Source organism: Nerophis lumbriciformis, linkage group LG17 (assembly GCF_033978685.3).
Source record: "Nerophis lumbriciformis linkage group LG17, RoL_Nlum_v2.1, whole genome shotgun sequence".
In the NCBI taxonomy this organism is placed as follows: domain Eukaryota; kingdom Metazoa; phylum Chordata; class Actinopteri; order Syngnathiformes; family Syngnathidae; genus Nerophis; species Nerophis lumbriciformis.
The window spans coordinates 32,148,066-32,166,336 of record NC_084564.2 but is presented as its reverse complement, the minus strand read 5'-3'; the positions used below and the strand labels follow the sequence as shown (position 1 = coordinate 32,166,336).

The 18,271-nt window shown below is 40.7% G+C and overlaps 1 protein-coding gene across 3 annotated transcripts in view; it reads right to left on the bottom strand.

The window, feature by feature from the left end:
* Window positions 1–18,271, bottom strand: part of LOC133614824 (muscleblind-like protein 1) — a 209,964-nt gene that overhangs the window by 66,429 nt on the left and 125,264 nt on the right. For all 3 annotated transcript variants that reach the window (XM_061973102.1, XM_061973101.1, XM_061973103.1), the window contains exon 3: window positions 4,189–4,359. In XM_061973102.1, coding sequence (XP_061829086.1) covers window positions 4,189–4,359 — 171 coding nt within the window. The remainder of the gene's footprint in view (window positions 1–4,188; window positions 4,360–18,271) is intronic.

The following is an 18,271-nucleotide window of genomic DNA, read 5'->3' as shown; positions in this document are numbered from 1 at the left end:
GGACACAACGGCAGCGATTTGGATGTCATGAGGCGGGGAGCGAACCTGCAACCCTCAGGTTTCTGGCACGGCCGCTCTACCCACTACGCCATGCCGCCCAATATGCATATGTAAACGCCCTTAATTCCGTAATTTGCATAGGTAAATGCCCTTAATTCCCCATATAAGGGCACAATTCCAGTGGACAAGCCAAACATTGGACACATGGAGAAAACACAAGCAGATTACAGAAGAGAAATTTGTATTATCCCGCGGGGGGAAATACATAATGTCAAAATGTAAGTTTAAGAAAGGGGGGACTGCTGAGGTAGCCTAAAGCCGTCAAATAAATATTTGTCACTTCGGGCAAAACATGGTCGTGAAATATGCGCTCCCTCCCCAGGGCACCATCTGCAGCATCTTGCAGTAGCAGCAAGAGTGTGTGTGTGTGTGTGTGTGTGTGTGTGTGTGTGTGTGTGTGTGTGTGTGTGTGTGTGTGTGTGTGTGTGTGTGTGTGCGCATTTTGAAATGTCTATATATTGCTCATTTTGCTATATGTCTGTCTGTCTTGTCTATATATATCTATCTATCTATCTATCTATCTATGAACATTAGACAATAGAAGTAAGGGAACTTGTTACACTTAAGAACAAATAGGCCACCCTAAGAGTGCTCTTGAGCACTGGTAGATTTTGTTCTTACTATACGAATAAATCCCAGCTAAGAAAACATTGGTGAATACAAAAATCTCCTTAAAAACTTGGTAAGTGGGCCTAAGAACAAAATTAGTTCTTAAGAACGGTTGCTTGTACAAACATACATGTACAAATACATTCACTGTACAAACATACACATACATATACATGTACATTTCCATTCACTGTACATACAGTACATACATATGCACATACTGTACATATACATTCACTGTACAAACATACATATACACATATTGTACATATACATTCACTGTACAAACCTACATATAGACAAACTGTACATATACATTCACTGTACAAACATACATATATACATACTGTACATATACATTTCACTGTACAAACATACATATACACATACTGTACATATACAAGTACATATACATACATACACTCATGCACATAATCACTTTTAATCAAACATAAATTAACGTTGTTGCCCTAGGGTAAACTGGATAACACATGGCACACTGACAAAGCTTAACCTATATCCTACTATAACAATCTACAAGGTTAACATAGGTTGCTTCTCTTTATTCCCCTCCATTTTTCTGCATTCTTTTGTATCTCTAGTTATCATTACGTATATGTATTGTTGCCTTTGAACAACTGTATTGTTGATAATAGAGGTAACTTATTGGTATTATACATTATCAATAGTACTATTTATATTGTTACTATAACAATCTACAAGGTTAATATAGCTGGCTCTTTCTTCCCCTCCATTTTTCTGCAGTCTTTCGTATCTCTAGTTATCATTACGTATCTGTATTGTTGCATTTGAACAACTATATTGTTGATAATAGAGGTAAAGTATTGGTATTATTCATTATCAATAGTACTATTTATATTGTTACTATAACAATCTACAAGGTTAATATAGTTGGCTTCTATTTCTTCCCCTCCATTTTTCTGCATTCTTTTGTATCTGTAGTTATCATTACGTATATGTATTGTTGCATTTGAACAACTGTATTGTTGATAATAATACATCATAATAATATTGTTAATATTCATTATCAATAGTGATATTTCTATTGGTATTTGTATTTCTGTAGTGTAATAATGCTCATTGTCATTTCTTTATTATTATTTATTTCGCTAACTGCTTCTTTGCTATCACTTTTACCACCATATTTGTACATATCCTATTTGCTGATGTTGCTCTATTGTTGTTGTTGTTGTTGTTGTTGTTGTTGTTGTTGTTGTGTTTGCTGTTGTTGTTTTTGTCTCCCTCTGTCTAATCCCCACTCTTGTCCACACAATTTCCCCCTCGGTCTACCTTTTTTTTCCTCTTTCTATCCCCTCCTGCTCCGGCCCGGCTGCACCAAATGATAATATAAATACATTGAATAAAGTCAAATACAAATAAGGCAACAAGAGAAGTATCCCACGCTTGTCTTTTGTAAAGTAAATCTGTACAGCCGATATGGGCATCTACCCTCTACATCAAAAGTATGATTTGCCTGAGAAGCTGGACAAGACCAAAAAAAAAAAAAAAAAAAAAAGAACGGTTGCTGAATGGGGCCCATTGTTGGTTTTACCTTTTGCCCTCTTTTGTAAACAACACAGGTAAGCGTTTGTTTGACTTTGTAGTGCCGCCGTCTCACCTCACACTTGTCATTCAATGGCTTTCACTTTACCTGCCTTTCCATTTATCTCTCTCTGCCTCTCTCCTTCTTTTTCCTCTTCTGTCGGGTCCTTCTCCGTCTAGCCACCTCTGTCTCTCCCCATGACACAAACAGAAAGGAAAGGCTTTGCAGTCCCACTGAGATCTATGGCCTCTTTAAACCCTTTCATGCTTTGCTCTGTTCCTCTCCAAGGGGCTCTCCACACCAAGTGGGTGATAAGCCATGTGCTAAGTGTGTGTGTGTGTGTGTGTGTGTGTGTGTGTGTGTGTGTGTGTGTGTGTGTGTGTGTGTGTGTGTGTGTGTGTGTGTGTGCAACCCGTTTTAAATAGTGTTAGACAAATTTACTCTGCGCTCAGACAGTCTGACAGTTCTCATGGTCTCATGGACCCTTTATCACCCGCAATGTCATCACAAAAGCGAGTCCAGGTATGATTTACCGCATGCGTGTGCACGCCGGGATCGATTGTGGGCGTGTCCAGGTGGGGTATGATTAAAAGGGCTGTCTGGAGCCAAAATATTAAACGGCAACGGGAAAGAGCTGAAAACTTTTAATGAGAACATTCAGTCCCAAAAGAGTTGGGGAAACCTGGCCATTACCGGTACTAGGCAATGAAAGTGGAAGAAAGTACAGTACTGTTCATGTAGCGTTGTCCCCATACCAATATCTTGGTACCGGTACCAAAATCATGTCGATAATTTTCTGTACTTTTTCTACATAAAGGGGACCCAAAAAATGTCATTATTGGCTTTATTTTAACAAAAAATCTTAGGGTACATGAAACATTTGTTTATTATTGCAGTTTAGTCCATAAATAAAATAGTGAACATACTAGACAACTTGTCTTTTAGTAGTAAGTAAACAAACAAAGACTCCTAATTAGTCTGCTGACGTATGCAATAACATACTGTGTCATTTATCTACCAATTATTTTGTACACATTATGAGGGACAAACTGTAAAAATGTATTATTAATCTACTTGTTCATTTACTGTTAATATCTACTTACTTTCTTTTTTAACATATTCTGTCTACACTTCTGTTAAAATGTAATAATCACTTATTATTCTCTTCTTTGATACGTTACATTAGTTTTGGATGATACCACACATTTAGGTATCGATCCGATACCAAGTAGTTAAAGGATCATACATTGGTCATATTCAAAGTCCTCATGTGTCCAGGGACGTATTTACTGACTTTATAAACATAATATGAATTTTTTTAAAATGTAAGATGTTGTGATGCCAAAAAATATTGATGTAATCATAGTAGCATCGACGAGATATGCTATTGTACTTGGTATAATTACAGTGGATGTTAGGTGGGGATCCACCCATGGCATTTGTTTACATTGTGACGCCGGTGAGCTACGGTGTGTAGTGAAGCATGTTTAGCTATTCCTCGTCCTGCAGTGATAATACTACTTGTAAGAAACTTACTTTATTCGTCGCCATGGAGGCGAGGATTAGTGATTTAGAAGTAGCTAAAACACTGCAGATTGCGGATGGATGTTAGCTGCTAGCTAGCTAGCCCTTTTTTAAAGCACCTCTTCCTGAGGGTGTTTCAGTGTTATAACTTCACCTTTATCTTTACTTTTTACACCAAAATGCGTCCATTCTCACTTTTCTGTCTACACACTGTGTCTGCTTGTAAGTACTCTGTGTGCGCGCGCTGCCGAGCATGCTCATATGCGCGTAAAACCAGCAATGACACGACGTGACGACGACAGGGATGGGTTTGGGGTGCGGGACCGGTCCTTTTCAGAGTCTGTATAGTACGGAATATGATTCATTAGTATCGCGGTATTATACTACCGTACAACCCTACACAGTATGTGCATGGACATGTGTCATCTTACCACTGGCTGCAGCTGGGTGCCAGGCATCATGGCGTTTGCGATCTGCATCTGTTGGGCCAGCATGGCCATGTTCTTCTGCTGGATGAGGTTGTTCCTTCCGTTGATCTCCAGCTGGGTCTTCAGGTGTGGAGGGGGGTGCAGATACTTGCAGTTATCCCGAGAACACCGACCCTGTTGGCATAAAGATGGGAAGATGATTCCGATAATGGGAATAAGTAACGAACCTTGACCTAAAATACAGAAGTGGTTTTAGGGTTGACCTTATTGTGCCCTCAGCTTCGCTCTTGACCACAACACATACTATTTACAGGAGGGGTGTCAAACTCAATCGCACATGGGGCAACATTTCAAATCATAGGCCAAGCAGAATTACCCTATTTTCCGGACAATAGGGGGCATCGGATTATAAGGCGCACTACCGATGAATGGTCTATTTTCAATATTTTTCATATATAAGGCACACCGGATTAGATGGCGCATTAAAGGAGTCCTTTTTATTTATTTATTTTTCTAAATGAAAACACTTCCTTGTGGTCTATATAACATGTAAAAAATGCATTATTGACTTTATTTTAACAAAAAAATTTAAGATACATTAAACATATGTTTATTATTGCAATCAAATAACTATTTTGTCCTTAAATAAAATAGTGAACATACTTAACTTTTCTTTTAGTAGTAAGTAAACAAACAAAGACTTCTAATTAGTCTGCTGACATATGCAGTAACATATTGTGTCATTTATCTACCTATTATTTTGCCAAAATTGTAAAGGACAAGCTGTAAAAATTGATTATTAATCTACTTGTTCATTTACTGTTGATATATATGCTTATTTTCTGTTTTAACATGTTCTATCTAAACTTCTGTTAAAATGTAATAATCACTTATTCTTCTCTTCTTTGATACTTGACATTAGTTTTGGATGATACCACACATTTAGGTATCGACCCGATACCAAGTAGTTACAGGATCATACATTGATTATAATTTGAGTTCTCATGTGTCCAGGGACATATTTCCTGAGTTTATAAACATAATATGAATTTTAAGAAAAAAAGAAAAAACATTTTGTGACGGTAAAAAAAATATCGATTTAATCATAATAGTATCGACGAGATACGCTCTTGTACTTGGTATCATTACAGTGGATGTCAGGTGTAGATCCACCCATTGCATTTGTTTACTGACGTCAGTGAGCTATCATATCCTCTTACGGTGTGTAGTGAAGCATGTTTAGCTATTCCTCATCCTGCAGTGATAATGATACTTGTGAGAAACTTACTTTATTTGTCGCCATGGAGGCGAGGATTAGGGATTTAGAAGTAGCTAAAACACTGCTAGCTAGCTAGGCATGTCTTAAAGCACCTCTTCCTGAGGGTGTTTCAGTGTTATAACTTCACCTTTATCTTTACTTTTTACGCCAAAATGCGTCCATTTTCCCTTTTCTGTCTACACATTGTGTCTGCTTGTAAGTACTCTGTGTGTGCGCGCTGCTGAACATGCTCCTCTGTTTGTAAAACCAGCAATGTCACCATGTGACGACGACGCGGCGTATTGCAGGTAAAAAAATATGGCGAACCAGTACTTTTCAAACAGAGTATAGTACTGTTTTTAATTCATTAGTACCGCGATAATACACTAGTATTGTATACTGTACAACACTAGTTGGTTGATAGATTTAGATTTAGTATTTCTACACGTATTTCCTACATGTAAATCCATACAGCCATACCTGTACAAAAGTTTAAAAAATAATTTCCTTAGAAGAAATCCAAGGTTGACCAGCGTCCCAAAAGTGGTTGAGAGTTTCTAGTATGCATCTGATCATTGGAACTCATTGACATTCAGTCTGTGTTTCTTGCAACATTTATTTGCAACTATTTTCTCTGGGGGCAGAAGTGAGCAATTAAAGTTCAAACAAGAGGAAATGCTCAAATTTAGCCGCAGAAGCCCTTCTCCTAAAAAACAATCCAGTGTCCACTATCACAATCAGCATCAAACAGCTGAGAGGCAGCATGAGTGGCTGGTGGATGTCTGCTGAATCATTATTGATCCTCCTGCAATTGAGACAAGTGTCAATATTTGACATCATTTCACAAAATAAAATGATGCCGGATGTAGTCATGATTGTAATCCCCATCATGCTCTTCCAGACTTGTAAGGACGGGCCCATTATATCCGCCCGGTCGTCGGCAGCCCTATGATGAGAGTGATGGGTGTGCTGGTGTGGGAATGCAATTAAATCTCTTATGATGCCCGCTGAAGAGATGGAATACACTATATTGCCGAAAGTATTTGGCCACCCATCCAAATGATGAGAACCAGGTGTCCTAATCACAGGTGTATAAAATCAAGCACTTAGGCATGGAGACTGTTTCTACAAACATTTGTGAAAGAATGGGCCGAGTGATTTCCAGCGTAAACTCTCATAGGATGCCACCTGTGCAACAAATCCAGTCGTGAAATTTCCTCGCTCCTAAATATTCCAAAGTCAACTGTCGGCTTTATTATAAGAAAATGGAAGAGTTTGGGAACAACAGCAACTCAGCCACCAAGTGGTAGGCCACGTAAACTGACAGAGAGGGGTCAGGGAATGCTAAAGCGCAAAGTGCAAAGACTTTCTGCACAGTCAGTTGCTACAGAGCTCCAAACTTCATGTGACCTTCCAATTAGCCCACGTACAGCATGCAGAGAGCTTCATGGAATGGGTTTCCATGGCCGAGCAGCTGCATCTAAGCCATACATCACCAAGTCCAATGCAAAGCGTCGGATGGAGTGGTGTAAAGCACGTCGCCACTGGACTCTAGAGCAGTGGAGACGCCTTCTCTGGACTGATGAATCACGTTTTTCCATCGGGCAATCTGATGGACCAGTCTGGGTTTGGAGGTTGCCAGGAGAACGCTACATTTCGGACTGCATTGTGCCGAGTGTGAAATTATGGTGTGGGGTTGTTTTTCAGGAGTTGGGCTTGACCCCTTAGTTCCAGTAAAAGGAACTTTGAATTCTCCAGGATACCAAAATATTTTGGACAATTCCATGCTCCCAACCTTGTGGGAACAGTTTGGAGCGGGCCCCTTCCTCTTCCAACATGACTGTTCACCAGTACACAAAGCAAGGTCCAGAAAGTCATGGATGACAGAGTCCGGTGTGGATGAACTTGACTGGCCTGCACAGAGTCCTGACCTGAACCCGATATAAACACCTTTGGGATGAATCAGAACGGAGACTTAGAGCCAGGCCTTCTCCACCAACATCAGTTTGTGACCTCACCAATGCGTTTTTGGAAGAATGGTGGAAAATTGCTATAAAGACACTCCGCAACCTTGTGGACAGCCTTCCCAGAAGAGTTGAAGCTGTAAAAGCTGCAAAAAGTCATATTGAACCCTATGGGTCAGGAATGGGATGGCACTTCAACTTCATATGTGAGTCAAGGCAGGTGGCCAAATACTTTTGGCAATATAGTATATGTTGGATATCCGCTGTCTTTCTTTAGCGCTTCTTTCCCTTTCCGGTCACGTGTGTGTTGACATGCATGTCGATGAACACGGCGTTGTTACCTGTGGACATGGTCATGCATGCAGTGCCTCATTACTCTAATCTGACTGAGACCAGAGCGTCACCTCCCATGGGGAATTAAAGGTTGCCTGTCATGCCACGGCGTATCTGCATCAGATTACAGCTATGTGTGGCACCTGCAAAAAAACACTCCTTTTATTCGCCACCGCAGAGTCTAGTCTGCCTAGCGACAGCGCGAGAAGACACTTTGCTGTGGAGGAAATGTCAAGAGTTCTCCCAGCATTTCATTGGCTGTGAGTGGAGGTGTTACGAGCCAGAGGCACACATTACCCATGTTGCGTGTGTGAGTGTGTGTGTGTGTGTGTGTGTGTGTGTGTGTGTGTGTGTGTGTGTGTGTGTGTGTTGTATTTCTACCCTTCTTGAGACATCAACAAGGAAAAGTATCTTCCATATGAAGACCGATGAACAAGTTAGGACATAAATCATGGTCCCAATACAGAAAACCATTGCATCTAATAGAGAGCCAAATACTAGAGTCCGTGAACATTGCTCCAAAGTCAGGATTTTGTGTTGATTTAATGTGCATACAAAAGTAAACATTGACAGGTGCAAAGGCAGCAATATATGATAAAACAAGACGGCAGCTAAAGGACTTCCCTAGTCATCCCCCGAAAAAACCCGCCAGGTGATCAGCTGATTTTACGACTTTCGGTCCTGACGTAAGACAACCCGCATCCCATATGTGACCATAGGATAAACAAATAGACTACGGTACTAAGACGATATTGGCCATTAACAGTTAGCATCTACAGCTATGTTGCCCAAAGTGCGGCACAGGGGCCATCTGTACTCTTTTGTCATCGGCCTTAACCACATTACTAAAAACGAAAATTAGAGATCTCATTTGCACCCCTGGGGGTGAAATCTATCAAAATGAGGGTGGTCCCAAAAAGGAGGGATTTTTCAAATTGACTGCGTGTCGGTTTTATAAAATGCTCCCCCTCTGGTCAACATATGAAATAACAAGTGTGTGTACAAATTTGAAGTGCTCCCCCTCTGGCCAACATATGGAATAACAAGTGTGTATAAGAAATTGAAATGCGCCCCCTTTGGCCAAAATGTATTACAAAAATAAAATAAATATGTATAGCTTGGTTGGTAGAGTGGCCGTGCCAGCAACTTGAGGGTTCTAGGTTCGATCCCCGCTTCCGCCATCCTAGTCACTGCCGTTGTGTCCTTGGGCAAGACACTTTACCCACCTGCTCCCAGTGCCACCCACACAGGTTTAAATGTAACTTAGATATTGGGTTTCACTATGTAAAGCGCTTTGAGTCACTAGAGAAAAGCGCTATATAAATAGAATTTACTTCACTTCACTATGTATATAGAGACAGACTGTAATAACTTAAAGTAAATAATTAATATTATTTACTTTTTCTCACAATGTGTCGACTTTTTCTTATAAAATTGGGAACAATTTCTCATATGCTTTCTGTTTCTGTAATATTTCAAAATTGTATCATAAAATTATTACTTTTATTATGTAAAATTATTACTTTTTAATGCAAAATGGTGACATTTGTCATACAAAATTCTGACTTTTATCACACTATTACCAATTTTTTTGTCGTTCTTGTAAAATAGTGACATTTATTGAGTAAAATTATGACTTTTGTCACAATTTTGCTAAGAATGGATTCCAATTATTATTATTATTATGATATTGCCAAAATGTTAAAGTTTTCTTATAAAATTGTGACTTTTGTCGAGCAAAATTATGATTATTTTCATAAAATTGCCAAAATGTTTAGCTTTTCTTGTAAAATTACGACTGTTATTGAGTTAAATTCCAACTTTTATCACAATATTGCACAAATGTTCAGTTTTTCTTGTACAATTTTGACTTGCGTTGAGCAAAATGACGACTTTCATTATAATAGTCAAAATGTTTGTTGTGAAATTGTGACGTTTTTCTTGTGAAATTCCAAATAATTTTTCACAACATTTGCATAGTATGTATAAATTATTAATGTTGTAAATACAACTCTTTATATATCTAGAAAGGGTGGTCCTAAAGAGGTAGGCATTTTTCGGAGGTCTCAAGAAGGTAAGAAGTACACAGTGTGTGTGTGTGTGTGTGTGTGTGTGTGTGTGTGTGTGTGTGTGTGTGTGTGTGTGTGTGTGTGTGTGTGTGTGTGTGTGTGTGTGTGTGTGTGCGTGCGCGTGCGCGCACAGGCTGCAATTATTGATCAGCTCTAATTGGTTAATGTCTTTTGATTTTCAGGGCACAATTCCCTCTGGGTGGCTGGACGACAGCATGTCAGACAACTGTGTTTGCTTGTGACGAGGTGGCAGCATGGAGTTTAGAGCTCAGGCAGGATGCTCTCTGCTTTGTGTGGCAAAAATCCTGTGAACCTCTTGGATTATTATAATGGAGTGCAATGTATTGACAGGAAGATGAACACTCTTTTTTTAAAGCAAAATACAAGACCAGATAAAGACAAGTTATTGTCATTGATTCTGCACAGAAAAAGACAAAGTGAGGACATGATTGGGCAGTGTGGTGAATTAAACCGTGTACTAGGGTTGTACGGACATGACAATACTTAAACATTCTATAAACAAAAATGCACCTACTGGGTGAAAAAATTGTTTATTTTTAATATTCAGCTATTTTTACCAGTCCAGGTTTCACAAAAAAAGCTTATAAACTACACTCATAAAGGAGCACAAAGTAACTTTTTGACCTTCAAAAAATATTTTCATAACTTTCGGGATGATACATCGACTTACAACTAGTTGAATGGCACCTCTGTCATGGCCTGAGAGGGTCTGTATCGCTTTCACTGGCACTAAGCAATTTTAGGGAGGGTGGCAGGAACCCTGCCACACAGAAAAACTACAAATGATGCAAACGCCTATATGCAATTACTGCTATCTGGAGCATCTGGACTCCCCAGGAACCTACGCTAAGATCCTGTTTGTGGACTTCAGCTCTGCCTTCAACACCATCCTCCCTGGACTGCTACGAGACAAGCTCTACCAGCTCAGCGTGCCCGACTCCCTCTTCAGTTGGATCAATGACTTCCTGACAGACCGAAGACAGCACGTGCGGCTGGCGAAGATTGTCTCGGACGGTCGAACCACGAACACTGGTACTCCTCAGGACTGTGTACTCTCCCCCTGGCTCTTCTCCCTGTATACAAACTGCTGCACCTCCAGTCACCAGTCCGTAAAACTGCACAAGTTTGCGGATGACACTACCCTCATCAGGCTCATCTCGGATGGCGATGAGTCTGCCTACAGGAGAGAGGTGGACCGGCTGGCGTCCTGGTGTAGCCTCAACAACCTGGAGCTGAACGCCCAGAAAACAGTGGAGATGATCATGGACTTCAGGAAAGTCACAGCCCCACCACTCCCACTCACCCTGATTGACTCTCCCACCCCCGTCTCCATTGTGGACTCCTTCCGTTTCTTGGGCACCACCATCACCCAGGACCTCAAGTGGGAGCTGACCATCAGCTCCCTCATCAAGAAGGCCCAGCAGAGGATGTACTTCCTGCTGCAGCTGAGGAAACTTAAGGTGCCGACCGAGATGCTGGTGCAGTTTTACTCAGCCATCATCGAGTCCATCCTGACCTCCTCCATCACCGTGTGGTTCCCCGGCGCCACAGTCCAGGATAAGCATCGACTGCAGCGCATGGTACGTGCTGCTGAGAAGGTGATTGGCTGAAAGCTCCCATCCCTCCAGGAACTGTTCTCCTCCAGGACCAGGAGGCGTGTGGGTCGGATCACAGCTGACTCTTCTCACCCTGAACACAAACTATTCTCCCCTCTCCCCTCTCCCCTCAGGCAGGAGACTACGGTCCATCCAGACCCACACCTCCCGCCACCTGAACAGTTTTTTCCCCTCGGCCATCAGGCACATGAACAATAACTCCTAACAATAGCTCCTTTGAATTCCTTCTAAGTCTATAACAAGATCTGATAGCTCAGTTACAGCTCTTGTTATTACCAAATCTGTGTTATATGTGTTTTATGTTGCACGATTGCACCAAGAAAAATTCCTAGTTTGTGAACCCGTTCTCAAACAATGGCAATAAAATGATTCTGATTCTGATTCTGATTCTGATTCTATCATGGCAGAAGCTGCAAAACAAACAAAAAAACAAAACAATACGTTTTGTCCGAGGAGACAAAAAAAAAGGAAAAGCTAAGCTAGCCGGACAAACCTACTCAGACCTACTTAGTGGCCTAGTGGTTAGAGTGTCCGCCCTGAGATCGGAAGGTTGTGAGTTCAATCCCCGGCCGAGTCATACCAAAGACTATAAAAATGGGAGCCATTACCTCCCTGCTTGGCACTCAGCATCAAGGGTTGGAATTGGGGGTTCAATCACCAAAAATGATTCCCGGGTGCGGCACCGCTGCTGCCCACTGCTCCCCTCACCTCCCAGGGGGTAAACAAGGGGATGGGTCAAATGCAGAGGACACATTTCACCACACCTAGTGTGTGTGTGACAATCATGGGGTACTTTAACTTTAACTTTTTAACAAAAGGACAGTCAAGGATCAACATTGGCCCGGCTTTTACTCGATGGCGTGAGCTCAAAATGAGGAAGGATTTCAGACCGATGCTGCCTTGGTTCTGGTCCTGCTTTACTAGTGAGTACCTTTCAATGCTCAAATCAAAATGCTATTGCTAATTAGCTATTGCTAATTAGCAATAAATAGCCACCAGCTTGATAGTTTGCAGTTGCACACTGACACGACCAACCACGCAACAAACTCACACATTTAAAAAAAAACTTTCAGACCAATGTTTTAGAAAAGTATATTGCACCAGTAGTTAACACTTTGATGAATGTTTTTTACAAAACTAAATGTGGGACATAAATGATAATGGAAGTGTTTGTATATAGCATATTATTGGTACAGATGTTTTACCAACACGTGTACAGGGATATTTCACAACTGTTTGTCTATGTCTTTACTGTGTATATATTTATCATCAGAGCATTGTATAATGTGCTCCCATCACCAAATAATCTCCATCAGTGGTACGGCGAGGATCCAATCTGTGCCCTCTGCCCAACACCAGCAACCCTCAGACACCTCATGACAGGATGCAAGACGAGCCTCACGCAGGGAGATACACCAGACACAACCAGGTCCTTAAGAGCTTGGCATCAGCCCTGGGGAGCATGCGTAGTGCCGTCAACTCCTTGCCACCAAGAGTATCCAATCCCTTGAAGACAACAATGTTTATCCGAGAGGGTGGGAAAACACCCAAACAGCTTTTCACCAAACCAGAAGCAGGACACCTACACATGGCCCGCGACTGGAAGATGCTGGCAGACATCGGCAAACAGCTAGTTTTCCCACCTGAGATTGCCTCTACCAACCTCAGGCCAGACTTGGTGCTCTGGTCCCCTTCGGTGAAGACTGCTTACATCAGGGGTGCTCACACTTTTTCTGCAGGCGAGCTACTTTTCAATTGATCAAGTCGTGGGGATCTAACTCATTCATATATATAATTTATATTTACTTATTTATGAAATATATGTTTTTGTTAACAAGTTAAAGGTGTTTAATGATAATGCAAGCATGTTTAACACATATAGTTAATATTGTTAATACATTAAAGGTGTTTAAAGATAATACAAGTATGTTTAATACATATAGTTAATATTGTTAACAAGTTAAAGGTGTTTAATGATAATGCAAGCATGTTTAACACATATAGTTAATATTGTTAACAAGTTAAAGGTGTTTAATGATAATACAAGCATGTTTAATACATATAGTTAATATTGTTAACAAGTTAAAGGTGTTTAATGATAATACAAGCATGTTTAACACATATAGTTAATATTGTTAACAAGTTAAAGGTGCTTAAAAATAATACAAGCATGTTTAACACGAATAGTTAATATTGTTAACAACTTAAAGGTGGTTAAAGATAAAACAAGCATGTTTAACACATATAGTTAATATTGTTAACAACTTAAAGGTGGTTAAAGATAATACAAGCATGTTTAACACATATAGTTAATATTGTTAACAACTTAAAGGTGGTTAAAGATAATACAAGCATGTTTAACACATATAGATTCCATTTCCTTTCTTTCATGAAGACAAGAATATAAGTTGGTGTATTACCTGATTCTGATGACTTGCATTGATTGGAATCAGACAGTGGTGATGATAACGTCCGCATTTTCGAATGGAGGAGAAATAAAGTCCTCCTTTCTGTCCAATACCACATGAAAGTGGTTGGTTTTTGGCATCTTATTTGTCCAGCTTCCGTACTCCTTTGTATACACTTTACAAGAAATACATTGTCGGCAAACTCCGTAGCTTGCTAGCTTGTGCATGCCAGCTTTCTGAGACTCTTATTTTGGTAGCGCAGGCAGGATGAAGCAGAGCTTTTATTGTGCAACTGTGCAGTCGGTCTTTGGAGTTTTGACGACAGGTACGGCGCCAGAGTCTGTTGAAATAAAGTGTTTCTCGCCTTCCAGTCGGTAATTTCAATGAGCTGGCAGCAGCCAGCGTCATCTCAGAAAACCCTCCGGTGCCGTGAATGTCAATCAAGTGACGAAAGTGACGTCATAGTGAAGATTTATGATCGCTCATTTTTAGGACTATTTTTTTAATGCCTGGCTGGTGATCGACTGACACACCCTCCGAGATCGACCGGTAGATCGCAATCGACGTAATGAGCACCCCTGGCTTACATCATAGAGCTCACAGTCCCATGGGAGAACTCTGTGGAGGAGGCCTATGAACGTAAGAAGCTGCGCTACTCAGAGCTAGCTGAAGAAGCGAGGCAGCGTGGCTGGAACACCAAAGTCTATCCGGTTGAATTGGGATGCAGAGGATTTGTGGCGTCGTCTACCATCAGACTGCTGAGGTAACTTGGCAGCCACGGTCAGGCTCTGTGGGGGACCATCAGAGCAGTCTCCGAGGCTGCTGAAAGAAGCAGCCAGTGGATTTGGTTCAAGCGGAAGGACACCGATTGGGCCCCGAAAACAGCAGTGTAACATGACATGACAAATGTGAAGCACTGTGCATATTTCCGGACTGTATATGGTATATTTTACAGACTGAAGATGTAGACTACATCATATTTGTTGAAACCCTATTCAGTCCCTAATAGACGGACTGAAGATGCAGACTACACCTTCAGTCCGTCTATTAGGGTTTTCATAGATACATTTCAGCATTATTATATGAAAGCTGTGAGATATTAAAGTCCAGTCTGCCCTATGCAAATGTTGCTCCATCAACAAATATCAAGCACTCCTTCTGTCCTCTCCACCTCAAAAGAGCCCAGTGAGATTTTTGTTTTTGTCCGTACTCGCATCATTGTTGTTGTTTCTTCAGATCACCCTGTAGCACCGGTTGTGTTAATTTACAAATTGAAGACAGAGGTGACAACAATGCATTTCGTTTGTAAGCATATGTACAATGGACAATCGAGGAGGGCGCCTTGTAAAAACCCAGCCTTGGGCGCCACATAGAGTAGGTCTGGCACTGCCCTACACCGTCTCAAAGCACTCAGAGAGCCTCGGTAAGCAGAAAATGAGCTTCCCCCTCTTTGCAAGACAAGCAGCCGCCACTGCTTGTGAGATACTGTAGATCGATTAGATACTGTTGTATTGTACTTGGCACTACTACATGACCATATCAAATTGGTTTGGTTGAATCTGGTTTCATCAGAATCCCTCAATCCTCATTGATTATGACTTCAGTATCATCCACAAGACATTCCAGAAAGTCTAGTTCAGGGGTCAGCAACCCGCGGCTCTTTAGCGCCGCCCTAGTGGCCCTCCGGAGCATTAAAAAAAAAATTGAATATGGAATATTCAATATGTTTTAGTATGTTTTTTTGTTTGAGGACAAACATGACACAAACCTTCCCAATTGTTCGAACTACCACTATTGAACATGTTTGTGTGTATGCTTCACTGATGACACTATTTGGTGAACATAATTTTGTCCTACTAATTACGGCAGTTCTTGAACTCCCCATAGTGTGGACTGTGACGCAACAGTTTGTTTTACATGTAAAATCTTCCACTCCTTCTTTGTCTCATTTTGTCAACCAAAAGTTTTATGCTGTGCGTGAATGCACAAAGGTGAGCTTTGTTGATGTTATTGACTTGTTGGAGTGCTAATCAGGATATTTAAAATAGTTTTTTATATAGTTTTTATTTTGGTTCTATGTTTTTAATATTGTTTTTAATATTATTTCTAATATTATTTTTAATATTGTTGTGCAGCACTTTGGAAACATTTTTGTTGTTTAAATGTGCTATAATAAATAAAGTGGATCGGATTGGATTTAGGCTAGCTGTATGTACATATTTCATCATTATGCCTCATTTGTAGGTATATTTGAGCTAATTTAATTTATTTTACTTTTAACCTCTTTGTATATTATTTAGTTTTGCATGTCTCATGACACATTGTCTGTATGTAATATTGGCTGCATTTCTGAGAGTCGTTCGTGTGCCATGTTGTTCCAGACCACAGCAAACGTTACCTAGCTTGCCAAAGATTGTAATAAATGTATTAAAAGTTGACGACTGGGTCACATTTTACTGCGGGGGGGCGTCCTCCCTAGACGCAGCAGGAACTCTGGAGACGACGCACAGGTGAGGCAATGATTTATTGTCCATGAAATCATGCAAAATACAAACATCCCAAAAAGCATACCGATAGCGTGGGAGCTATGGCGAAGCTTAGCACAGGGACAGGAATCAAAGTCATAGAAAAATACTTAGCGTACGGTTTGCATGGAAGCAAGTACAAAATGTTGTCACTGTTGCACAATGCAAAAAAGGAAGCCAGACTGACAGCAGAAAGAAACGGGAATAAATAGCTCTCTCTGATTAGTGCCCAGGAGCAGGTGAGCGTCCCGAACACTAATCAGAGGCAGGTAAAACTAATCTGCAGTCATGGCAACTGAAACACAAACGCAGGGGTGCAGAAAACAGAACTGAGGTAGATAAAACTAATAGAACAAAACATGATCCGGGCAAAAAGAAGACAGCCTGCCGTTTCCTTTAACTTGGGCACACACATCTATACCTTTGGCCATTAAAAGCCAGTAATTTCCAGGAGTTATCTCACCTTCTGAGTAGCCTGTGATTTACTAATGGTTTCTATTGTTGTAAAAATGTGTAGAATAAATATTACATTTCAACATTTCTGTCATCCAAGATTTGCTTCAGCCTGCGACACATAGTCATTTTGATAGTAGGCTATAATAGCTGTTGTTCTGTGTATTCTGTATTATATGTGTTTTATGTTGCACGATTGCACCAAGTAAAATTCCTAGTGTGTGAACCCGTTCTCAAACAATGGCAATACAATCTATTCTGATTCTGAGAACAAAACATGATCCGGGCAACGGATCATAACAAAAAGAAGACAACCTGCCGTTTCCTTTAACTTGGACACACACGTCTATACCGTTGGCCATTAAAAGCCAGTCATTTCCAGGAGTTATCTCACCCTTCTAGAAGCCTCTGTATTACTAATGTTTTCCAATGTTGTAAAAATGTGTAGAATAAATATTACATTTCAACATTTCTGTCAACCAAGATTTGCTTCAGCCTGCGACACATAGTCATTTTGATAGTAGGCTATAATAGCTACTTTTGCTACTACTTTTAATTTTTCGCAGCTCCAGACAGATTAGTTTTTTGTATTTTTGCTCCAATATGGCTCTTTCAACATGCCAACTGCTGGTCTAGTGGGACTGTATAATAGACAAGTGGTCTTTGTTTTAATTGCATGGGATGCCTTGTTGGTTTGCATGTTTTATGTTTGTGGAAACAACTGGAATAGAAGAATTCCACTCAGACGAGGAAGAGAGAAAGTGAGAAGAATAAAGACAGTTGACAGAGAGAGAAATGCAGAGAGCTCCTCTTATTAATATTAATCAAAGCAGTCTGTGCAAGCGATTTGAGCATCTTGCTTGGCGTCTATCTTCAATGCGTCCTCCAAGGGATGACTCTTGCATTTCTTTTCCCCTTCTGCACATTCGCACTCGTAATCACGCATTGATCCCAAATAATCTTTTAATCAACACGTCTGTGAAGGATTCATTCCAACGCTACCCTCGCGTCACCTGACAGCCTTTTATCGTCTTTGTTTCTTTCTTTTGTAGCAAAAACCTTGAAAAAAATAACAACCTTTGAGCGTCGTGACCGATGTGACAAAAGCGCAGAGACAGTGTCCCAAACTCTTGTCTGTTATTAATTCTTCCCTGAGGGCGCGTCCTCCTCGTCTGGCCGCCAGAGTCAAGCATCAGTTGGGGAGGAAATGCTGTCTTGTGAGGGCTGTGGTTAGAAAACACCAGTGTGAGTTTCCATTAACATGAAACATGAAGTATTTGTACTGAGAAGAGTGTGGGTAGATGCTAGGAAGATCAACACATCTTTACTGGTTACCAGACCTGGGCAAATTGAGGCCCATTAAGATTTTCAATGTGGCCCGCCGGACATTCCCCCAACATTTTTTTAGATGTTTAAGATGGAAAGTGGAGCTGCCATTA